The following is a 25,003-nucleotide window of genomic DNA, read 5'->3' as shown; positions in this document are numbered from 1 at the left end:
CGTTTCCTGCTGGGTGGGGAGCTTGCATTTGTGAAGTAACCGGAAGACTGAAGATCTTACTGAAAAACTCATGACTTTATTCAGATTAAGGTCCTCTACAAAATGTAGGATCTGTCATCCGTGTCTGTGACACAGTACAAAATATTTTCATTTTGTTCGAATTATGAATGTTTAAAAACTTTTCCAATAAAAAGAAAAACATGAATAGTAATTTAAAGAACTCAATAAAAACTTCTATTTCTTATCTTTAAATACTATACAAGCGTTATTTTTCAGAGACCCCTAAGGGTTGCCGCCCCCCTCCACGGTGCCTGCGCGTCACTCCAGGACCCCTCGCGAGGCGGCCCGGGTGCTTATTGCACATGGACCCGCGGAGGGCGCGGTCACTGGAGGACGCATCTCTGCTCGGCGGCTTCGGGGCCCTGCTCGCCTGCCTTCTGCTCTGTGCTCATGGCTGAGAGGGCTGAGAGGTGATCCATGGCCTGCTGGAGGATGTCCTTACTTTCACTGGGAGGCAGGTTGCTGAAATAGTACTGTGGTGCCAGCTGTATGAATCTGTTTAAAAGAAAAAAAGGGATAGATTTTGGCGAGAGTCAATGTTTGGGCACGAACCTGCCCGTAGAACTTGGTGTTGAGTGCGAAGCCCTCGGTGTCCCGGCCTGCCTCTGTCGAATAAACGCTCTCTGTGGCTTTCATGGAGCCCGTCCAGTTATGTTTCTAGAACACGTGGCTCCTCTGGTGTTATGCCACACCTGGAAATGATGCCACCCCTTTGACTCCTGGGGGAAACCGTTACTTCCCTGAGGCCTCTCACAGAAAGCGGGGTGTCAGCGCACATGCTGGTGGGTAAGAGAGGAGGAAGGGCCTTTCCCTCTTGTTAACAAATCCCGCTTACACCAGCTGCTGCGGTCAGACACCCACGAGTGACTCTTGGTTCCTGTCCAGAACCTCACAGCCCAAGTGGCGGTGAGCCCTTGGGAGGGTCGAGCCACCGCAGAACCCTCCCAGGGCCTGACCAAGGCCACTTCCACACTGCAGTCTCCTCATTTAGCTGGCAGAGCCACTTCACAGACTATGGACAAGACGTTACCCTTGCTTAACACTTTCAGACTGCACTTGGAATAAACAGCTCTGTGACCCAGCAGCCCCAGCCCCCTGGCCCTGCCTGTCCTCTGTGGGCGCCTCTCCCCAAGAGGTCCAGCCTTGGGCGGGTCTGTTCTGAGACGGCTGTGCTCACTCCACACCTGCGCCCACCACTGCTGCCTGCTCCGCGGCGTCTGCTTCCGCCCTGTGTTCTCTGCCACTGCGTTTCTTAGACAGTCATCCACAGAGACCTGCCCGTGCACCCCGCACATAGGCTGGTGCCAGTGCAAACTGACAACTGGAAGTACAACAGAAATCACATTCGCCATTTCTCAAGCATGAATTCAAAGGAAACTGCTTTCTCTTCACTTACAGTTCAGGAGAGATTTCTGAGGTGACCCTGATGTAGTTGTTCTCAGATATGCTGAATCTGTGGAAGAGCACCCACTCGGGCATCTTCTTGGCGAGGGAGTAGCCGGATAGAGGGTGCAGCTGGGCCACCTGCTTGTGTGTCAGCATCAGGTAGTTCCCCGAGCCGTCAACATCCCGAGCGATCTGAAGGGGAGTTGTGATGCAGAAAAAGCATGCTTATGTGGCGATAAGGACACAAAAATATTAATAGAGCATTTCATACAGAATAGCTGAAACTACAAATTTGTCACACATTTCCATTTTCAGACCGAGAAAATGAGCCAGGAATGTTTTTCCTGAACCCTGTGACAGCGATGCTGTTGAACACTGGAGGCCCTTCAGGGCTGGTGTGGGCTGAGGCAGCAGCACAGCTGCCGGCAGGGGGTCTGGCCCATGTCAGATGTCAAGCCCACGTCAGATGTCAAGCGCTTTGCCTTTGATGTAGCTTAACCCTTACCCTACTCCTGTGAGAAGCTGCCTTAGGTTTTCACTACAGCTGAGGAAATTCATGCTATAATGTTATCTTTCTCCATGAGCCTTCTTGAGGAGCCAATCTGGGGTTAGTCTTGAGCTCACCTGTAGGCAGGCGGGATGAGGGTGACACTCGGCCAGAGAGTGAGGGACTTTCCCCCGGTGTTGAGACAGATGTTCGGTGGAAGGGAGTGTATTTAAATGCTAACTCTCTGATAGCACAGGTTTTTTGTTTTATTTCGAAGTCACCATCGGTCAGATCACCCTAGCCTACCTCTCAGCAGGTCCTGGGCTCACCGAGGCCTCCCGTCTCACCTGTAGGAAGTGGCCCGACAGCAGCGCCTTCTTGACGTTCAGGGTGTTCTCCTCCGAGCCGAAAGCGGGTTCTGCATAGGGAAGCTCGATCCGCCTGATGATTTCTAGGAGTTCTGCTCGGATAGTGTCTGCCATCCTGAGGGCAGAGCAGCTGAGGAAGCAGTCGTGGCACCACTTTTCCACACAGTCTGGGAAGGAGAGAACAAAGGCTGTTTAGAAAGGGCATAGCTGACAGGGCCCAGGCTGGGCAGGCACTGCCTCTCTCTCCTGAAAAGGACATCATGCAAAGGACTGGGCTCTGGCTGGGTGGCACTGCCAGCGAGTCAGTGCTGCTCCTGGACCTGCCGCGCCTGTGGGGGGCCCCGGTCCCCTAACTGCAGAGACAGCGTGTTCCCAGTACTGCTAGGACCCTTACTCTCGGCTCCTGGGGGGCAGTGGAGGCAGCTTCGAGGACAGGCATGGCCACAGCACTTCACACAAGGGGGCCTACGGTATTGGCTGCTCAGACCGGAAAGGCCTCACATTTAACTGCACGGAAAGGGTTACTTCCAGGCTACCTGGGGTGTTGGGAGTCTGCTCATCTTCCGACCCTGGCTGCAGATTTTATTCCGACTCAGCCACCTGGCCCAGTGTGACCGCCACCCGTGCAGGCCGGGCCTGGCGCTGTGCTCCACCCGGGAGGCTCATGTGCTGGTGCACCTGGCAGAGAGCAGGCCCTGTCCTGCCCGCTCAGCCTTGCTCGGAGCCATGAGCCCATCCTGCTTGTTCTAGAAGGTGCCATCACCTCCTTTCCGACCCTGCTGACAACTTTATCTCTTAGCTTTGAAAATGTCTTACACTTTATATCTTTCTACTGCCATTCAAATTGCTGTCATAGTTTTTTTTTTTCCAAACATTTTTATTTTTTTTAATTCTTTTTTTTTTTTTTTTAAGATTTATTGATTTATTTATACAAGCACTGGGTATAGTCAGAAGCACGGGAGGGTGAGAGAATTCACCAGAGCCAGAGCGGGGAGCAGAGCAGGCAGAAGGACCGAAGTACACTGCTGAGGGGAGCAGCGGGCGGCAGGAGAGGTCTGCGCGCCATGTGGGACCCTCCTCCGGTGGCCGGGGAGCAGCTGGGGATCGAACCAGCGCTGCAGAGGCTGCGGGCAGCTTCGCAACCCAGCGCTCAACCGCTGTGCCACCAGGGAGGCCCTGTGACAGTTTTTTGCTTCCCTTCAAATATATTCCACTCTACCTACTGGAGCAGAGGACGTAAAAGATGCTTTGTGAGAACAGCTGAGACTAAGCCTCCCTGTGGAAAAGGTGCTCCTGGCTGGGCCCCCAAGGTCTCCTACTCCTAGCACGGGTGCCACACAGAGAAGCTTCATGTTCCTGTCACTGGGTAGGGACCCTCCTGTGAAAGTCAGTATGCCCACTACTGCATGGGCACATCCAGGATCTCTGCCTCAGTTTACCATTCTGATATGGACACCCTCCACTGTTTCTCCCAGCCGGTGCTCCCCTGGCACACCCACCTGTTCTTTCCTGTGTCTGGAGCTGGGCTTGTTCTGTCTTATCGCTGCTGCCCCTCCAGCTAGTGGCGGGCAAGCAGCCCTGTGAGAGCAGAGCACAGCTCTGGCCAGGGGCAGCACACCCCAGCTGCCTCCTCCCCAGGGCCGAGAGGGTGAGAGCCGGGCCGGGCAGTCTCTGTCACCCTGAATCACTGCGCCCAAGTCAGCACACCGGGGGCTGGAGTACTGTGAACATGGCGCAGGGCACGCCCCTGTGGTGCCTGAGACCTAGGAGGGAAGGAGCAGGCTACCGCCGCTCAGCTGAAAGCTCATGCGTGGCCAGGGCCCACGTGCATCCCACACAGGAGACAGCGGGGCTAGAGAAGGGAGCTTCACGAGCAACAGCGTTGTAGGGGAGGCTGCTGTCCATCAACGCCTGCACTTACGCTCACTGGTGGAGTTCAGCGTTGTGTCTTGGTAGGCCTTGTAAATGTTGATAAGGGTGAAGTGGTCTCCTTCAGGATGTAAGAACGTCTTCCAGCAAGTCAAGGCAGCCTCCTCGGCGCCCGGCGGCAGGCGCAGAAAGCAGCTTGGCGCTTTAAGATGTAAAAGCAACAGGTCAGCAGCGCCGGGGCAGCCGGGAGCACCGCACGCGGGGGCTGTGTATCCCAGACGAGCCCTGGCTCATCCTGGGTCCAATGGACCTTGCAGGCCGAGCGGTCACATGTTCTCCTTAGCTGCGTCCGCTTTCCCCGCTGGGCCTGAGCACCAGCTGCCTCATGAGCAGTGAGGGGTGAGGGGCCCGGATGTAGGACCAGGACTGGGACTCTGGGTCCTAACAGCGCAGCTCTGGTCTGCTCTGCCCCTGAAAACAGACGGACACAAGAGGTGTGCAGGTGCTAGGATGTAAGCCCACCTCTCACAGGACCTGGGTCCACAGGGGCGCGGCCATGGACGTGGCGCCGCCACACTCCTGAGAAGGGCGCTCGAGTTTGATTTAGATTAAAGTAATTCTTATACTATTTCTTTTTAAATAATTTTCTCCTTTTAATCTATTAAAATTCTTCATTATCATTTCAAAAGGTTAATGAATCGCTCACAGTCACGTCACTCCTGGATATTCCCAGCAGCGTGTGTCTCGCCTGCTTGCACTTGGCCCACAGCGAGGGCGGCGTACCTGTCACCATGGCGGCGATCGTCAGCATTTCGTCCACACAGTCAAATTCACAGGATGCTAAGATGGACTTTGAGAGTTGTGGATCAAGAGGAAACTCTGACATGATGATTCCAAACTCAGAGAGATTCCCATCGTTGTCCAGTGCTGCCAGGTAATCCAGGTCTTCCAAAGCCTGCATCAAGCTTTCTGGGGCTGAGCAGGGCCGAGATAAAAAGAAGTGAGATAATCAGAAAATCTAAACCAAGGTGGAGAAACAGGTACTCGAGTTTCCCTCCTACACAAAACCACCACACACCGGGCCAGAATCTGAGGGACAGTGATTCCTGGGGGTGGGGGGAACAGGAGGGCTGAGCTCCATGCCTCGAGGGAGTTTCCAGCTATGGTGCTGGAGGGGAGCCTAGTGGGGCCTTCAGACCGGAGTCAGGAAGACCTCGGAGTCAGGAAGACCGTGCTAGGGCCCAGGGGAGTGAGGGGCCAGAGCTGGTGGGAGTGCCCAGGGAGAGAGCTGGGGGAGAGAGGCCCTCGATTCCTTGGCAGTGCAACAGAGGCTGGGAAGGAACAGTGCCAGGCGCTGGCACAGGATACAGGACACTGCCCTGTCCCACCAAACTGGAAACCTCATGCTTCACAGGCACTGGCTAGGGAACCGCCAGGGAACAGCACTCCCCACCCAGGTGTCCTTCCCCACAGAACCCGACTGGCCGAGCTCCAGCACATGTCTGCGTTTTCCTTCCAGGGCATCAGCTTCCAGAACAAGAGGGTGGTTGATATGAAACGGGGGGGTCAGTCCACCAGCCCAAGAAAGCAGACCCAGAGCTGTTTCAGAGCAAGAGCTGGAGCCTGGAGGGTCCAAGGCCCTGCTGTGTCATTTCCAGAACCCACTGCCTTCCATGACAGCTTTGTTCATTAAAAAGCCCCCCCCCCCCCCACACACACACACACAGGGCAGGGCTAGCTGCTTTGCTAACCTCTGGGGTCCTCTGGGCCACACAGACCCTGCTGCTGGCCTGCACCTACTGCTGGCTGCCAGGGGGCTGCAGAGTGACTGCTATCCTCACAGCCCACTCCCCAGCGGGCTCCAGCCTCCTCTTAGCATAGACCGTGACACGTTCAGCCCTTTCAGTGAACTTCAAAGTCCCATGTTTCTAGCACGTGCACCAGTGAGGCCTCCAGCATGGCGGACAATCCCAGAAGACCCCGATCTGCCGATGCAAGACCATCTGGCTGACCCCACCATGTGCCCTCATGCCTTGCTGGCCTGGCATTCCCTCCCACTCACTTGGCCCATCTTGTCCTGCACCCCTGTCTGGCAAGTCTGCTCAGCTCATGTTACTTTGCATCACCCAAGGGATCAAAGATCATTCTAAGGCCAGTGGCCTGGGCACTGAACACAAAGATGCCGTCAGGGCTGGGCCATCCTGGGCACTTGTCTCCACTTCTCTGTGGGCACCACCACCTCCCAGGATGGAAGGCCAGCCAGAACCACCATCGAGTCCACTGGTACTGGGTGAGGTTCCCGACCCAGGTCAATGTGGTGCCAGCGACAAGAACCGATAACAAAAGACCCGTATCAAGGGAATTCAGTTAGTACTGTGTGGCCCGGGTATTTCAAGTTCATCTTACATGGTTCACGAATCCAGAAGGGGTGACAGCTTTGCTGCATTTGAGAATTTCAGTTATACAACAGCTGCAAGAGCTGAGCTTTTTTTTTTTTAATTTGGCTTCTGAAACGATGAGTCAGTTAATCCAGTTACGTTTTCTCCAAGCACAGCAGACAGTTACACGCGTGTCACGAGGAGACAAAGCCAGACCTCCACCCTGGCCTGCTGCCCCGTCCCCTGCGTGGACCGCCTGCCCTGGCATGCGTGGGCTTCCTTCTCCCCCACGACCAGCCGGCCACACGCCTGCTGGCTGAGTGAGCAGCCACCTGGTGAGTCAACCGTGGTGCGGCCCGGGCACCAAGAGCAGTCTCCACAGGGTGGGCGCGGGATGTGGCTGTGGCTGGCATGCTGACCATAAAAGCCAGCCGCTGCCCGTGCTGGGGTCCCCAGTGAGGAAGGTGAGAAGCAGGTGGCAGAGACCCTCATGGCTCAGATTCCTTCTTCCTTGGGGACCAGGAGAAAGTGCCAAGACAAGGAGGGCCTCGATATTCCAAAGTTACAGGGTCATGGCTTCAGAAACACTGTCCCAGCATGTCCTGGCCTGTCTGGGCCACGCAGCGCCCTGGGCCCCACTGGCGCCATGGTAACTGGCCATAGTCGTCGCCCTGGAGGTCTCCATGTGCAAAGTGTGCTGGCTCTGACCCTGCCACGCACACTTCACAACTCGACAACATCTTGTGTGACTGTCCCTCCTCAGGACGACTCCTCTTAGGCATTTACCACAAAACCCTACCCATGGCTTAAGGTAGTTGGGGGCCAGGCCTAGTGACCCCGCTTTTCAGCTGGACGAGAGGATGAGCAGGCAAAGCGGGCTGATGCCCTCGGTGGCAGGCACAGGGATGGGGCCCCTTGCCAGCTGTCCAGGAGAGGCCTCCTTCTCCCAGGAACCTCAGTGTCCAGGCTCCGTACTCTGCATAGACTTTCCTGCGCTCTCTGAGCACTGCTGCCCTGCCGCCCTGCCTTGCCCGCTCTCCTCCTCCCCTCACCCTGGAGAACTTCCCAGTTCACACTGTGCTGAGACCATGGTCTCCGAAACCCTCTGGAAGCTGGTGGTCAGCCCAGGAACAGCTGCCCCCAGGGCTCCAAGCTCTAGTTTCCTGTGGCTTCAGGGCCCAGCAGATTTAGCACAGCAGGCAGCAAAAGGGGCGGGGCAGGGTCCTTCCTGCGGAAGTGCCAGAAGTGCGTCTGGACCCTGGCAGCCTGCACCAGGGGAGGAAGCTGCTGTGGAGGAGGGAGCTGCCCCTGAGGAAGGGTGGGGAGACAGGAGCTCACCTGGCCCCTCCCTCTCAGCCATTCCACTGCTCCTGCAGGAAACCAAGATTCCACAGGGTTCCCAGAAGTAACTGATTTGTCAGTGTTTTGGGGGTCATTTCAGGTAAAATACCCAAACTTTCCAGGAAGGACTGAGCTTTGTGAGGAGCATGGCCCTCCTGCTGGGCCCGGGAGGAGGAAGGCGTGGCAGGCGTCCGTCCTGGTGGGGAGGGGGTGTCTACTCTGCTTGGCTCCCCCGACAGTGATGAGCTGTCCCCAAGGTCTACTTCCCTTTTCTCTTTTATTTCAGGGGCTGGCATCCTCAGGGGACCTCCCTGTCACTTAGAAAAGGGCCTACTCCACTCCAAGTTCTACTGGCCATTTTAAGTTTGACCTAAATGACAAAGGCGTGATCTTGGACTGGCTTTCCCAGGGGCAGTCTGATTAATGAGGTGGCTGGGCTGTGCCCCACCCAGAGACACCGACGACCCACAGTCCTCTGCTCTCCTGTGGCTGCAGCTCACCTCCACACCCCTTATTTCTACTCACAGGGCCCATCACCTGTGTCCAGGGGCCAGCAGCAGACAGTCCTGCAGGTGAGAGCCCACGACCCCAGGGTATTTTATCAGCGCCCCCAGGGTGTGTCTCCCTCTGAGGGAGGAGGCTCGGGGCAAAGCAGAGCCCATACTTGTGGGTGCTGCTGGGGACACCAGCGCTGAGGCCCAGGGCGTGCAGACCAGGCAGCCCCGCCCACCCCCCCAGCCCCGCTACCTGGCCTGTTCATGAAGTCACAGTGGCCGAGGCCTGCGATGTCAATCCTCTTCATGAACAGCACCATGCTGGTGAGGTTGGCTTCCTGCACTTCCGCCGGCTTAAGGGGCTGCATGTCTTTGGAGGCAAATTCCTCAGAATACAGGCAGAAGAGTTTTCCTGAAAAGAACCAAGGGACAGGTTTTTGTGCCCCTGTGTGGCCTTCACCCCAGACGAGAATCAGCGAGTCTCGTGTCCGAGCTGCTACCTGAAGCCGAGGACCCGAGAATCTGCTTGCGGGTCTCCGCTTGGCTCTGGCTGATGGGCTGCAGGACCAAGGAGTTGGCTCTGATCCGCGGGTTGTACACCTGGAGGGAGAGAAGCTGTTCAGCACCAGACCAGCCACTCCCCATAAAGCACCTCCCTGGCCCGGAGAGACTGTCTGCGCCTCGTGAGACGCTCTGCTGAGGACTCGTTTTCTTGGCATAATATTATTGTTTCTCCTGCCCTAATATCGGAACGGTCGTGCTGTGCTAAGTGGGCTCATGGGGGTCGGCTTTCAATAAATGGGGCGTCGGAGTCACCTGCTGAAACCCCAGGTCTCCTCTGTGAGCTCCCGAGAATGACGGTGGCTACGCACAGCCCCGTGGAGAAGGCAGCACTGCGGCTCCTCGGGGTCTGTCCCAGCTGTGCCCGCAGAGGCCCCCGCCTGTCACAGTCAGCTTTCCCAGCCACCTCTGCGAACACAGAAGCTGCATGTGCGGCTCCCAGGGCTTTCCCTGCGGGCATCCCAGGCCTCCGAGGGGCACGCTAATGCACCAAGACCAACCCTCCCCGCTTCCGAGGGACCCTCCATAACCACCAGGGCGGCTGTGTCACCGGAAGACAAGGACCAGATCTCCAGGGGGATAAAAGCCACGCCGCACCTGACAGTGGTAAGTGCATTCTCTTGGGCCTTCAAGGCCAGGATTGCTTTAAAGCTGGACGTTCCCTGGGGTTTTTTTTGCCTGTGATAAAATATATATCCATATAGCTATCTCTCTACATTTATCTTTAAAATTCAGGGTAGAATTTTTATCATATATTTAAGTCAGTGTAGTTGAAGCTGGAGGAGATGCTAAGTGCCTTGAAGATGGGGCGCCAAGAAGTGCCCACGAGGAGGGGAGCACATAGATGAGGATGCCCTGTAACCCCAGTGTCTCAGCAACGGAGGAAGCTGAGGCAGACATGACTGCCTTATTCTGCAGCAGGTGTGTCTTTCCTCAACGTGTTTTCCTCCGGCACTCCCTCACTCCCCAGACCGGGGCGTGTGCTCGGGCCTCGCATTCCTGGCTACCAGAGTCTCCTTTGCGCCCGGGGCACAGAGAGAAGCCCCAGATCGTACTGCTCACCCTCCCTTCCTGCCAATAAAATGGTTGGAACTCAAGAACTCAAGAACCCGGCGGTGGAGGAGCTCAGCAGCCTGCGTGGGCCCTGGCAGCGGTCAGGTCACCTTTCTTCTCTCCACGCCCACGTCGATGACGAATCTGACCGTCTTGCTCCAGATCAGCGCCTCCCCGGAGCTGGCCGTCAGCACCACCCTCCGCGGGGCAGCCTGCCACTGCTTCTCCGTGTCATCCTGGGTCCTGAACAGGGTGCACTTCTCTCTGGGGTACAGGGGGATCACCACCAGCTCCCCAGCATCTGGGTTTATGTGAGCGCCCTCCTGGCAGACAACTTCATAGGCCTTCTCAATGTCCTACAGCAAAGAAATGAAAGAAGAAGAAACAGATCAGAGAATAAGCATGTCCCAGATTACTTCACTACTTGAAACGTTAGCCAGTAAAAGTTTGGCCCAGTAACAGTCTGATGAGAACACAGGCACAGGCAGGAGCGTTTGCGTCAGCGGTGTCGCAGGGACGGGACGCCCGCGGGGAGGCCTGTGTGCCCTCAATCAAGAGGAGGGGCGGCCGGGCGGAGACATTTCTCCAGGGACGTTAAATGTAGTTTTACACAATTTCACCGCTTTCAGTCCACGGTCTCTTGCGGAACGTACCATGTCTTTGCTGTCACGCGTCTCTCCCGGAGAAGGTGCGACGGAGCCTGCACTCGGGCGCTGCCATCATGCGCTGTGCCCTCTGGACGGAGGGGTGTCCCCAGGGCCAGAGGGCACCTGGGCCATGGCAGTAAACCCCAGCACGCGTCCTGGGAACCGCAGGGTCTACCTGCAGCCTCGGGGACGGGGACCGTCAGTGTCAAGATGTGCGCAGCTGGCTTCGCAGGAAAGGCCTTTGCCGTCTGCCTTCCGGGAGGGCGGGCGCTGGCAAGCCCAGTTCCGTTACCAGCCTCGGCAAGTTGCCTCTTCCAAACTCAGATAACTGGGGCCACAGTGCCATGAGCTGCAGCTGAGGCTGAGCGAGTGAGAATGGATAAAAAGACCATGCAGTCCCCCCAGTTCTGTTACAGGCTTTGTTCTTCAAAAACCCTTTTGGAACTTTTTGCTGACTCCATCTGAAGGACGACCACTCGCGCTACCTGTCTCATAATTACAGCATTTTTTCTTCCAGAAACGGATGTCTTCTCTTTCAGCTGGCGATTCCTCAGATGGTCGGGATGTCTAATTCCACCACTCTTGCCCTACGGCTTGACCTAGTCACCCTGAGAATCTCTAATTGTTCCCATACATCTTTCTGCCTGTCTCCTTCACGGTTTTATTACTTTCCTCAGGCCTAAATTGAATATCTTGAATCATGCAGGATTAAGGAATGTAATAGAATAAATCACTATAATAGGTAGAAGATTTACTATTCAAGGAAATGTGTATAAGCTATACACAAAAAATTGATAAATGCACCGTAGTTATCATATTTGAGGTTCTAAATTACTTTCTTCATGGAAATGGATAAAATCTAAGTTGTGAGAAAATCATCTCAAGCTCCCGGAGCCGGAGGCTTTCGTCCTCTGTGCTCGGAATGCAGAGCAGAGCAGATCTTCAGGGAGTATCTGAGGCTCTGGAGCCAAGGGAAAGCTGGGACAGGCGGGCGTGCTCGTCTGCGCGGCCGGCAGCTCAGTCAACATCCCACACTTTCTTTTTTGTTTTCTGTTTAATCACAAGAATCACAGCATATTTGGATCAAGGTCTGAACACTAGCAGTTTACACCCTGGCTGGGATGGCGTGTGCGGAAGCCCTAGGAGGTGACGGCACTGAGAAGGATCGTCGGATTCTTCAGATCCTGGGGGCGCTCAGGCTCAGCCGGAGCAGGAGGGAAGCGGGGCTGGGTGGCGCCAAGGAAGGCGCCTGCAGCCCAGGGCACACAGGGCGGCACGAGCCAGGGGCTGCTGGCTCTTTAGAAGGAGCATTCTCCAGAATCCATGTGAAGACTCCCCACTCCTGCTCCCCGCAGGAGCAGCCCAGGACGGAGAGCCCGCTGGGCAGTGACCAGCAGCCCTTCTAGCCCTCGTCCTTGGCCGATGCACAAGGGACACCGGGGGACCGTCCCAGTGTCACAATGTTCCCCCCAAGGCCACGGTGAAGTTGCTCCTCTCCCAGAGGCTCCTGGCCGGGGGGAGCATGGACTCCCAGCCCGTCCCAGCAGGTGTGGTCTGTGCCCTGGAGAGAAGCCAGCCCAGAGATGGCCGCTGCGCCCTCATGCTGCTGCCCCGCCCCCCCCCCACCCCCCCGCCTTGGTTTCTAGAGCAGTGTATGATTTCAGAAACACTTCCTTGTTCTCCTTTTAGCACAGGCTTTATTTACCCAACCTGTGTTTCTTCTAAGGCATAAAAAAAAAAAACAAAAACCCGAGCTGTGATGGAACTAAATGTTTAAACAGCTCGTCAGCAAACAGAAACCCCTGTGTTGGTTAGCAAGAGCTTCCCGACGGGCTAGAGAGGCCCCTGTGAGCAGCCTCACCGGGGCCACCGCAGGACATTACTTACTTACTTGTTCGCAGGCCAGAAAGATGACTATGTCGCCTGGCTCCCCCGAGCGGTGGATTTCAAGGATGAGGCGCGGAACGGACTCCAGGGGCTCCTTCTGGGCCCCGCTGAGGTGTACCACCTCCACGGGGTGCCCGTGCCGCACCTCAATGAGAGGCACATTTCCATAGTAAGAGCTGAGCTTGCCGACCAGGTGAGGGGAGGAGCTGATGATGAGCTTCAGCTCTGGCCTGGCGAGCAGCACGTCCTTGAGGAGCCCCAGCAGGACGTCGGTGGCCATGCTCCGCTCCTGCACGTCGTCCAGGATGACCACCCCGTAGCTGCCCAGGAAGGGGTTGGACATCATCTCCCGCTGCAGCATGTCGTCGGTGCAGTACCTGTGGGGAGCGGCACTCCAGTCAGCGCGCGTGCAAGGCTCCCGCCCACACCGGGAAGCTGTCCCTGCGGCCTCCGAGCTCAGAAGCCGCCATCTTCTCCAGGGCCGAGATTCCTCTATGCCCATGAAATGCAGAGACCTTGCGAGCTGAAGACGCCCACCACCAGGTCTAAATGCTGCGTGCCAGGCCCGGCTGGCTCTCAGGACCAGCCTCTGTGCCACGTGTCCCTCAGAAGTGAACAGGACCACAAGGGGGGCATCCCATCCAGCTCCCGGTCAGGTCAGCGAGCCCCTCATGGGGGGATTCTGGGTGCTGGCACACGTGGTGCGAGAGGCAGGTGCGGGATGGCCATTGAGGCGCAGACCATGGCCCAGCGGGTGCCCCGGAAGGATCTGCGGGTGACCGTCCCTGAGACGTCAGTGTCAGCACGTCTGAAATGCCCCTGAAATAACCACTAAGCAGAGCGTCTGAGAGGTGAGCCTGCGTGAGGGCGGCATGCAGACTGGCGGCACCTGGAGGAGGAAGGGGCTGATTTATTGGAATTTTCCACCGATTCTTAGAATTTTTTTTTTTTGTCATCCAGCGCGTGCAAACACCTGCCATAGTCACTTCTCTGTTATTCCTTGAAGACACCAAGTGTGAGGCTTCTACCTAGTCTGTGTCTGCCCTCACGAGTGACGGGCCTGAGCTGCTATTTTTAGAGGCCTGGGCCGGACACTCGGAACTTGGCCTGGGCGGGTGCTGCCTTTCCAGAAGGAGGAGTGGCTCCCGGGGCTCACGCACACAGCAGGCCGCCCGCCTCCTTCTGAAACATCGGAACACAGCAGCGGAGGACACAACATGACCGGCCTGCCACGCACACCCCAGCAGCCACGCAGGACCGCGTGTCCCGGGTGGGGGTTAGGCTCCCGGACGCCTGGCCCTCCCGGGCTTCCTCTGGCCTTCCCCCAGCGCCACTCCTCCCTGCCAAGGACTGTGCCTGCCGTCACTGCGGAAATCTGAGTTGTGAGCAGCTACATGCAAGTCCTCCCGGCAAGTCGTCTAACCTGGAGGTGGCCTTGGGGACCCCGACACAGTCTTCACGTTAAGTCCTTCAAACCAGCAAGGAAGCCCCTGGCATGTGCCAGACGCTGCGTTGGGATTACGTTTCTCATTTAACCTTCAGAACAAGCCTCTGAGCTACATATTTGCAACCGAGGGAGGCTTAAACCTGAGTGTCTGTGACACTGACGCCAATATCAAGTGATACAGGTGGCCGTGCTCGGCCCTTGTGTGGCCAGCGGCCACGTCCACATCGCTGTTCCCACTCCCTGCAGCTTTGCCGCTTTTTCCTCCTTTTCTCAAACTTGGAGAAGAAAATGTACTGACTACACTTACACTTTGTATAAAAGGCAAACAGATACCTCTGAACCCTTGCTCTCGGCCCCCTCTCGCTGATGCTGTTAGTTTGCTACAATGACGTAGTCACGGTTTGCCTCTTGTCTAAAAACAAGCCAGTCTACGCTACTTCCTTCATGTTAAATTAAATCTTCATTCCCTTCTCAGCAAGACTCATCTACACGTGATCCTGCAGGAAGAAACGCACCCTGCCAGGTGGAGGCAGGTGTTTGTAAATAGACCTGGGCTCCATTAAAAAGGGAGGAGACAGTGACTCAGGACCTCACCCGGCCAGGCAAGCAAGGCCAGGCCTTAGGCCTTCCCACTGATTATGTAACAAAAGGGAACGGGCTGTGCAAACCTTTCATTTTCTACCTAAGACAGATCTAGCTGTTACCCTCATGTCGATAACCCAGCACGTGCAGTGTTGACAAAGGTGCCGTTCCTGTGTGCGCGCACGTCCCGAGGTGGAAGAAGCAGTTTATGCTTTAAATTCCTACAACTAAATGTGTGAAAAACAGAATGCAGAAATTTTCCCCCTGAAGTTATATACATCAAATCTGAGTAATTCTTTTAAAATCTGTATCCCAGGGGGTCAGGCCTGAAACTCTTGAGTCAGGGCCACACGTCATCACAGCAGCCGGTTTAGCAAGACTGTGAGCTGTGCTGTCAGCTGTCCACTGGTGAGGAGCAGCCACAGGGAAGCCCAATGAACTAAGCTGCTAAATACAGCCCTGAGAACGGTCAGCGGCTTTGCATCAGGTTAGTAAGTGCCAATTACACACCTAATCAACTAGGCATGAAGATCCTACAAAGAACAGGAAAGACAACGCAAACATACAACATTGTCTTTCACAGTCAAGTCGACCTTAAATCCTTTCATTTCAGTCTCAGTTTGAGCTCATTAGGAAAGGCAGGAACGCCTACATCCCGGGGAGGAGCACCTGTCTCCCGACACGTCAGAATCATGCAGGCAGCCACCGTGTGCCCAGCACGCAGGGCCAGGAGCCCAGGAGCCCGAGGGCCCCCGGCACCCCGAGCAGGCCTGAGCACCAGCCCATGAGGACCCAGAATTGGGGGGAAGTGCCCACGTCCCCGCCCAGAGCAGGCTCACATGTGCCACGCAGAGTGATGGGTGTGCAGACGCGCCGCTTTCAAGGTCCCCTGCTGGGCCGTCCTGTGACCGCCAGTGCCCAGGGTGGCTGAGGCCATGGGGCTGGTCCCTCTGGCTGCAGGCAGCTCTGACAGTGCCCCCACCTCCTGAGTCCTGTGCACAGCGTGGGCCTACGAGGTAAACCTGCTCAAGGAGCCCAGGCTCACACCGTGCTCTGCCCGGCTGCACTTCTTCCGCTTTCTGTCCTTTCCTAGTGTTAAATGTTTGGGATCCTTTGTGGAAAGCAAATCTTACAAAGAAGCTAAATTCAAAAGGACATTGCTTCCCCACAACTTGCGGTACCTCCTGAGGAGGCCCTGGCACCTGCGGGGCTCGGGAAGGACAGTCTGAAAACAGTGAGGGGCACCAGGCTGACGAGGCAGCCGGGCACCGATGGACCCCCATGGTGGGGAGCTGGAGAAGCACCAGTCAGTGGGTCTCTGGGGGCCGACCTAACAGGTCCCAACTTCTGGAGACTCTGGGGCATCCTGAGGAAGTTCGGACAAGGAATCCCAGTGCCGGGGGGCTGGTGAGGGGGCACCACTGCGTGGGTCAGGCTGGTGAGAGGCCATTATTTCACCAAAGATGCTTAAAACGTGGAAGGCAAGAGTAAGGCTCTTCGAGGGTCAGAGAAGAGCAGCAGGCATTGGGGAGCGGCTGAAACCCCAGAACCAACCTCAGGATGGTCTCGCTGGTACAGCAGTTCTCAAAGGGGATCACGTAGCCAACCTCGTGGCCAATGTTAACGTCCATCTCATCTGCGACCCGCAGGGCGAGCTGGACCGCAGTCTGCTTGTGGACCTGCGTGCACACCACGCCCCCGTGCTGGTAGTGGACGGAGAGGCAGTACTCGGCGCACCACTGAGGCACCTGGCGGGAGAGACGAGGCGGTCAGCGGGCGAGGAAGCCGGCAGCTAAAGGAAGGCTCTTCTCACGCCAGTGCACACCCGGCTACTCCGCTCAGCGACACTGGGTAAGCTGTGCCTGGGAGCAGGGCTGTTGCCCGAAACTCAAGAGGAGAATAAACAGCAGTTAGCAGGGACCATCCCCGTTGAACTCCCAGATGAAAAAAAGGCTGATAAAAACTTAAAAAAAAAATGGAAACCTTTTACTGTGTTTCTCCAAAGACTAATGTCTTTAGAGACTCTTATTGTCATCCTGGCTACAAGAAAGTGCCATCAAAACATAGCTTCTGTCATCAGCCCCGTGTGTTAGGCAATGGATTTTCCATTTAGACGGAAGATAGCGACTCACAATTAAAATTTTTACAGCGACGTGTCAGTGATCATAAGAACATACCCAGGTAAGTCTGCTACCATTTCCCTGGCTGTAAACACTGCAGTGTGCTGGCAGTGACCCGCCAGGTGAGCCCACTTTGTTATATGTGTCTTTAAAACAAATCACCCCAGGAGTGTTTTTAAATACATCTAGAATGTTTGAAAGGTTCTTGCCCTCCTGTGCACAGGGCGGCCCGCTTCACGTCCCGGGTCCTGGCACTTTGACTTCAGCCCAGAGTCATGGAGTCTAGAACCTGAACAGAACCCTAAGGACCGTCCATTCACCCATCCCGTGTCAGCTCCCTCCCCAGCACAGCACCTGTGTCCAGGGCTGCCTGGTGTGCATGGCGTGACACGTCAGGAGAGCCGCCTGCTGAGGCCAGCGGGCAGCCTGTGTGTGTCCCGACATGCCCCCCATGGAGTGCACACAGGAGGGCGCTAGCGGCAGTTTCTCTGTGGGGTGGGGATGCCCAGACACCATGGACGGGGGATTGTACACCCCAGACACTGCTGGGCACACAGCAGACGTGCATACACACTCAGGTGTGCGTTCCTTGCTCTGTCCGCGGAGGGGGCCCGGGGCAGTGACCAATCCATGTCCACAGGCACGCTCGCTGCCAGATCTCAACTCAGAGATCATTTTCCACTAAAAGGGGCCAGGGCGCCTTGAGAAAAATGGCATTTCCGAGACTAGGAGAGAAAATGTGCTGGGGGAGGGGGCAGGTAACACCTGAGAGTGGAGAAGTGCTCAGGGTGGTGAGGCCTGTCGGAGGGACATGGGCCCCTCTGAAGGGACCCCGTGGGCCACGAGGAGCAAGGGATGCAGAAACAGAATCCACGAGTCCTCGTTTAGATAATAGAGACAAGAAAGCTCAGCCGTACAGAAGAACTGCACATGCTGACGGCGGGAGTGTCAGGATTTCGTCACCACCGGTGTAGTGACATCAAGGGAAGAGCCATCAAAGGATCCTGACCGGGAGGGGCATCCTGACGAGAGCCAGGTCTGGCGTGGCCTGGGTCTCCTCACGACATGCAGTGACCGGGGCAGTGGCTGCAGCAAAGCACAGGACCGACGCCCCTGTCCCGTCACCAGTCCCGGGAGAAACCACCACCTCCTGCGCCGACCGCGGGGCACCAGATGCCTGACAAGTGCTCTTCACGGAGGACGAGGAAAGGCCGAGAGGCCATCATGGGTTAAAGGTGACCAACGAGAAATGACAATGAAATGTAATCATTTTGGGTTGGATCTGGACTAGAAAAAAATTAACTTTTTTTTTTTTTTTTTTTATGGTGAAGGCCATTAGTGGACAGTTAATGAAATCTGGACGTCTGCAGCTTAGCAGACGAGACGCCACCAACACACGCCTGGTGTTGACCACCACGCTGGCTGTGCCTTGTTTCCAGTGAATGCTCACGGTGGTATTTGGAAGCAACTGGCATCACGCCCTCAGCTCATTCTCGAGAGGTTTAGAACAAACTTGCATGTGTGTGAGTGGGTGAGTGTGTGCGTGGACAGAGAATGGTAAAACAGATGTGATACTTTCTTAGTGTTTAGGGAATGTGGACGAACAACATAATGAAAATCCTTGTACTTTTTTTTTGCAACTTGCTTGTAAACCTGGAATTACTGCAAAATAAAAATATTACTTTTTAAATTTGCCATTTGTCCACAGAAATCAGGAAATTATACTCATTCGGCTTTCATCATTTGCTTCTTGTGACAAACTGAAATCTTTTGTCATCAAGTCATAATAAGCCCTCGCTATCTGCAGAGTGAAAAATATGAAAAATACCTCCTGTTCAGCCCCACTTCCCTCAAGCTACATTTAAAACAAGTGAGTGCATGAGGCATAGACAACTTGGAAAGAGCAACACAGAATGAAGAGTGTTCTATCACCCCAGCTCAGTGACCTGACACTGACAAATCAGTGACCTAACGACAAATCGTCACCGTTTTCGTCATCTGAAAAAGGAACAGGTTTGTTACATCACCCACGTGGTCTATTCTAACTCTTAAATCATAAGAATCCATAAATGAATTTCATAATAAAAACACTTATTGTTAACTTTGTAATTTAAGACCAAAATGCAGCGCTCACTAAAAGCAAAATTCATAGTGCATATACAAGAACTATGTGGTATCTGGACAATAAGTATTTGTGGGCCGCCTTAAGTCTTTCCCTCATAGAAGATCTCAGAATGTTTGGCCCTGCGCCTCAATCCTGTTTGGTCAAAATTTCCTTGTGCTTTTGAATTCCTGCAGTTTCCCCAGCTGCACCAGCCAGCAAGCGCCTCTCGGTGGACACGGCCCTCAGACCCGGATCTGCTAGCACGCCTCTTAAAATAGAATATGTGCATCGAGATAATGTGAGTGATTTTATTCTGCTATCCCAGAGAGAATTTAGTGCTACAGGAAATACAATTACTATCCACATGAGTGTTATTAACTGTGACTCCACTGATTTGAATAAATTAGGTAACTAAATTGTCAGATCTGAATTGCTAACGCTCTTTGGTTTGGTTTGGTTTGGTTCAGATAACATCATTATTCAAACAGAAAGCTGCTGGTGACACATAATGATTAAGGATCAACAAAGCCAAGGTGGCAGCAAGTCTTGCCATGGAGGCCACTCACCTGAGAGCTCTTGCCGCATTTAGCATCTCCAGAAATGATGACAACTTGGTTTTGCAGCAGGTTCTCCATAAAGGAGTACTTTTCTTTCCATATTGGAAGCTCCTCCCTCTCTTTCAGAAGTTTATAGTAGCGTGATGAATACGGCAAACCGTCAAAGGGGTTGAGCTCCAGGTCCTCGCAGGCCAGGACCCCCTCCTCTTCCCCATCACTGGAGTCCAGGGACTCAGGAAAATAGCGTTTCTCAGGGGAAGCGTTAGAACACCCCAGTGCTGCCTCTTCCATCTTGTCCGGCAGCGAATGGATGCATCTGACGTGGGCCTACCGGGTGTGTCGTCCTGGTAACCCCTGCACGCAGCGTCACGCAGCCCCTGCACCAGCGTGGAGGCGCAGGCTTCGGAAGTGCGAAGTGCGCGGTCTCAGGCGGTGCCACTCCTCAAACCTGCATCTGTGCTTCTCTGCCCTGCGGGCTCACCTGGCACCTCCCGACGTTCAGTGACTCAACCACACTGAAAGACAAACAACAGGAAAATCAGGTCCCCAGACTAGAAGATGTTAAAAACACAAAGCCCAGATGACCAAAACAAAAGCAGTATTTTTTCTCACTGGCTGGTGTCCTCCCTTTCTGCGGCCCGTTTAAAAGACCCGCGGGTCGCCGAGCCGGGCTGCTGCAGTGTTTCCCTGGCTGACCTGGGAAATGACTCTGCACCGGACCCGGTGCTCTCTGGCTGACCTCAGTCACGGGACCCTGCAGTTGTGACTGACAATGGACAGAAAGCAACAGGGGATGGGCCGCTGTGGCTGAGAGGTCAATCACCCGACCACTAATTCCATTATAAAAGACATGTGGGGGCCTCCCCTGATGGCGCAGCGGTTGAGTGCTGGGCTGCAAAGCTGCCCACAGCCTCTGCAGCGCCAGTTCGATCCCCGACCGCCGGCGAGGGTCCCACATGGCGCGCAGACCTCTCCTGCCACCCCCGCTGCTCCCCTCAGCAGTGTACTTCGGTCCTTCTGCCTGCTCTGCTCCCCGCTCTGGCTCTGGTGAATCCTCTCACCCTCCCGTGCTTCTGACTATACCCAGTGCTTGTGTAAATGAATAAATAAATCTTTAAAAAAAAAAAAAAAAGACATGTGGGCCCCCACAAAAGGGGAAATCCAGCAGGCTGCAGCGCGCGCCCCCCCCTGGCTACAAGGAGTCCACCTCACTACTGAGGAACCCAGTATTTGAAGGAGAACATTTCAGAGTCAAGTGAGAGGCGCAAACTACTGTTCCTCCCATCTGAGGCCATTGCTAACTTTATTAATAAGGTCTTTTGTTTGTTTGTTGAATTAAACCTGAGCTCCCACACTGTCTTGAAGCTCCGGGTCCTGAGCCCAGCATGGCAGATTTAAGAGGCAATCAAGGACATCCAGTTTCAAGGATCACGAGAAATCACCCAAGAAAAGGCCAGACTTACACCAGCAACTGATTCCCCACATGTCAGGTAAGAGGCCCCTCCTCTCCCAACCCCTGGTGATTTAGAAGGAATCCAACCACTAGGGCTGGAAGTAAGCCCTTCCGCTGAGCAGGTGAAAATGAAAAAGGCAGGAAAACTCAAGCAAAAAAGAAGAAACCCTAAATGCAGTTCGCGATCTCTTGTCCCATAAATTACTTCTCACCGCACCCCATTCACCACACTAGTGTCTCAGGGCGTCAGGACTGGTGGGCTCCTCACTAGCTGCCACGGGGTCTAGCCCATCCCTCAGGAACAGCCCCGAGACCACGTGCTGAGCGAGGGCCTCTCGGGCCACAGGAACCAGCCCCCCCAGACACCAGGCCGGGAGGACGGAGGGGGAGACTGACAAGCAGGGGAGAGAGACCCTTGCAGGGGCAGTTCTCCATCATTCTGAGCGCGGGTCTGCGAGCTAGAGGCGTGGCCGTGGTGTGACACAGACGCGCCACGTTCCTCCCGCAGCCTGACGGGAGCTGTGCGGCAGGGAAACAGGCGGCCGGAGCCCGCGGGCGGCTGCTGGCCTGGAGGAGCCTCCGAGAGCTAGGAAGCTCGAGTGCTTAGGAGGAATGCAGTCTTTGTTCTGGGCTGGTCAGAATCCCTTCCGAGGGGTCAGCTGTCACTACAGGCAATGACTGCCTGACGTTCTATTTCTGGACAGTTTTACCTTAAGGAGAAAAACACAGCTATTGTTCCTACCAAACAGATGCCCTTGAAATGTTTCTCTTAATTCTATAATCCTCCCTAAAGGCACAATAACCTTTTGAGTCAAGTTTTACCGACGGAGGACTGGCCACCTTGAGCCCCCAGAGGGCAGTCCAGCGCATGAAGCAGCGATCAAGGAGGCCCCAGCCTCCCCTTGCCGCCTCTGCACCCTGTGAGCAGTTCCCTTGCCACGCCCGTCACAAGATTAGACATGCCCAGACTCCCCCGCTGCTCCCTGAGAGGGGCGTCTCTCCCCACTGGAGTCTGAGCTGACCCTGCAACCTGCTCTGAGCAAAACACTGGTGACCGATGCCCAAGCACCTCCTGGGCTTGGCTGTACAGACAGGCCGCCGGGGAGAGGCCAAGGCTGGGCCATCGACATGGGCTGTCAGCCCTGAGGACGGGCCATGGAGGAGGCGTCCCTCCTGACGACTGCAGTCTGGTCAGCACAGCCAGGGCAGAGGCCAGGAGCCCACAGTGTGTGGAGTGTGTGGACCTGGGTGCTGAGCCTCCAAATCCCAAGGTGACTCATGTGGCAGCGATGGGTGATGACCAAACCTATGTCTAGTAGGACAGTCCACTCACAGTCACTGCGACATCAGTTCCCATCCCGGAACAGGTCCTCAGGTTTCCCCCAAGTAACCAGGGTCAGAGGCTGGATGCTGCCGGGACTCGCTGGTCACCTGCTCTGGCCTGCAGAAACCAGTCAGGCACGTCCAACGAGAACCCGCCAGGACCCAGCCCACCTCGGTTCTGTAAGAACCCAAGTCTGGGGGGATGCAGAGCCACATGCCCCATCTGACCGCAGGACCCGGGGCTGGGGGACTGGGGGGCCACATGCCTCTGCTCGTCCACCTGCCACCACGCTCAGCCGATCCCTGTTTGCGCCAACGTGGAGCGGAACGTGCAAGGGACCCACTTCCCGCAAATCAGGCAACAGCACTGATTTGAATAAGGGAAAACAAATGACATGGCAGGTTACCTGTCATTAAATAAAACTGAACAAGAACTGTTCCGTATCAGTATAAACAACATTCCACTACGAGAATTTCAAGCCTGAAAGATGGCCCTTTGCTCCCTGAGTTACCTCCAGGCCTCCCGCGGATTGCGTAAGCGCCAGGACTGCCCTTCAGGCGAAGCTACTCCGTGGCACAGACGGCATTCATGGGACACAGGCCCGCAGCACGAGACCACCTCGCGACAGACCGACAGACCCGTAGCCCAGACCCGCCTCCTGTCAGTGATGCGCATGTAGCTCTGGCCCAGTAATTCTAGAAACACAGTTCGTAGAAACAGGAGGGCGACGTCTGCAAGGGACTAAGTGAAACACCACCGCCAAGCCTGCCTCGGGCTCCACTGCTGCTCCTGTTGTCTGTGTCTCTCCCGCGAGGGTGTCCGGCGGCTCCATCTCACTGTGCCCTCACACCCACCAGACGCTCACAGGCACCGGGGAGCACTCTGGGAGATCATCGTTCATTCGACACCTGAGCACCTCCTGGGTGCACTGTGAGCGCCCCAGTGACAGTGTGACGTGGGTCAGCTCCTGCCCTCACAGCGTTTACAGGCCAGTTGAGGCCAAGGGGGTGTGACGCGAGGTTCTCTGTCTTGCAGTCTAGTAACTAAAAGAACAAAAGCTGGTTCGGAACAGGAGAGAGCAAAGGACTCTGGGACAGAGTGGTCCCGCTGCCCGTGCTGCGGCAGAGGCTGCGCCTGAGTCGTGTGCCTGAGGTGCCCTGGCACTGGACCAGAGGCCTCACTTTTCAATCCTCTTGCTTGCCCCTGTGAGCCTCCTAGATTCGATACGCTGCCCTCCTTCCCAGCGAGCTGGCCGCGGCTGCGAATGCTGCCCGCTCACCCTCAAGGCCTGGCTCTGATTTCATTGCTGCTCTCGTGATGGGGCACAGTAATGCCCCAGCACCAGGCCCCACGTCCAGGCCGTCTCCACAACTGCCACAAATAAGATGAAGGGCTTTGCACAGACTGAGCTATCACTATACCCAGACCCGCGATGACAACACTTAGAAGAGGTTAGCGAGGAATGATGAGTAGATAAAATGATACTGAATTTTGGAGACCAGACGCACGGGTCCAACATCCCACGCCAGCTCTAACCCAAGTGTGTGTCACAGCAGGGCAAGAAGCTCACTCTCCGCTCCCCACCGCTGCCCCCTCTATCTTGCTAGGAAAGACCAGCCGCACTAAGTGGTGTGGCCAGTGCCGCGGCCTGCTGAGGCTCCAGCATGGGCTCCTCGCCGCTGCCAGACAGGGGTGGCAAGGCCTGGCCGGGTCTGCAGTCTCGCTCGGCGCTGGGGCTCTCCACACTGCTCGAATTGGCCTAATAATAATAATGATGGCAATAATGATAAGGATGCTAATTCCACCAATTAGCCTTTATAGAGTGCTTATTATGTGCCAGATGCTGTGGTAAGTACTTAAGTACTTCATACACGGATTATTTCATTTAAACTCTTAAGAACCCCTTGAGAGTTTACTTTATTATTTCAATTTTTCAAATGAGGAAATTAAGCCTTCGGGGTTTCTGCTCATTGCTGCAGCCTGCAGCGGCCCAGCTGGGGCAGAGCCGGTACCTGCGTGAGGCAGGCCGCCTCCAGCCTCACCTGGAGGTCGCGCGGGCAGGCGGGCACCTCAACCTCCCTGCATCCCAGAACAGGCCTCAGGCGCTGCCCTGCGGGCCCAAGAGGCTCCCGCCACTTTGAGATGCCAGGCGGGGGTCTGAATACCAGGAGACTGAGCATGTCTTACTTAATGGAAGCAAGACATTGAAAATTTTCGAAAGACGTGGTGCTAACTGCTCGTATGGATGGTGCTAACTGCTCGTATGGATTACAGCCACGTTTAGCACGCAGACTCTACCCGCTGGCACGTTTTGCTCCAACTGGTCCTCCCCGGCGCCGCTCGGAGGGTCCGTCTTTGTTTGCCTTTGTTTTCATCGGTGCTCCCCAAACACATCCTATTTGGTTTCCAGCATCTACTTTAAATGTGGTACAAGAGAAGACAAAACTTCAGAATTTCCTGATTTTAGATCCCTAAGAAGTTGACTTTGCTTTGATTTTAAGTAGCCAATCAAGCTAATTGGCTTTCAAAAAACACTCAGAATGATTCATTTTTAATTCAGTATTGGCTGGTTCCAAATACAGCTTAAGTAACCAATCCTGCAGGGTTTTTTTCTGGTTTTTGTTTGTTTGTTTGTTTGTTTGTTTTTAAAAGAATCCTACCTTCTAGGGATGACTACAAAAAAATGAGTTGACAGAGGAGAGACTCCCCACTCACCCACTGCTTTTGGGTAATGACACAGCCCTGGCCACAAGGAGTTTCTAAGTCAGGGGTTGTTAAATTTCAACACCCCCGCCCCCCGACTGGCCTGCTCAGAGCCCTTCAAAGCCGTTCCGTGGTCTGTGCCGGCACATGCCAGTGCGGACATCGGCGTGAGCGCGCGGGGC

At 55.3% G+C, this 25,003-nt stretch overlaps 1 protein-coding gene across 1 annotated transcript; it reads right to left on the bottom strand.

Moving 5' to 3' along the window:
* Positions 1–129: 129 nt before the first annotated feature.
* Positions 130–19,632, bottom strand: DHX32 (DEAH-box helicase 32 (putative); the record flags this gene model as incomplete). Its single annotated transcript, XM_084245861.1, has 11 exons — positions 130–555; positions 1,457–1,638; positions 2,281–2,468; positions 4,223–4,372; positions 4,954–5,145; positions 8,637–8,795; positions 8,884–8,983; positions 10,108–10,353; positions 12,536–12,908; positions 16,115–16,308; positions 19,351–19,632. The coding sequence occupies 11 exons, from the start codon at positions 19,630–19,632 to the stop codon at positions 384–386; spliced, it is 2,238 nt and encodes a 745-aa protein (XP_084101987.1). The 3' UTR covers positions 130–383.
* Between the last annotated feature and the right edge of the window lie 5,371 nt (positions 19,633–25,003).

This window comes from Talpa europaea (assembly GCF_964194135.1).
Source record: "Talpa europaea genome assembly, chromosome: 10".
NCBI classification, from domain to species: Eukaryota; Metazoa; Chordata; class Mammalia; order Eulipotyphla; family Talpidae; genus Talpa; species Talpa europaea.
The sequence above is the reverse complement of the archived record's forward strand: the minus strand, read 5'-3'. Positions and strand labels throughout refer to the sequence as shown.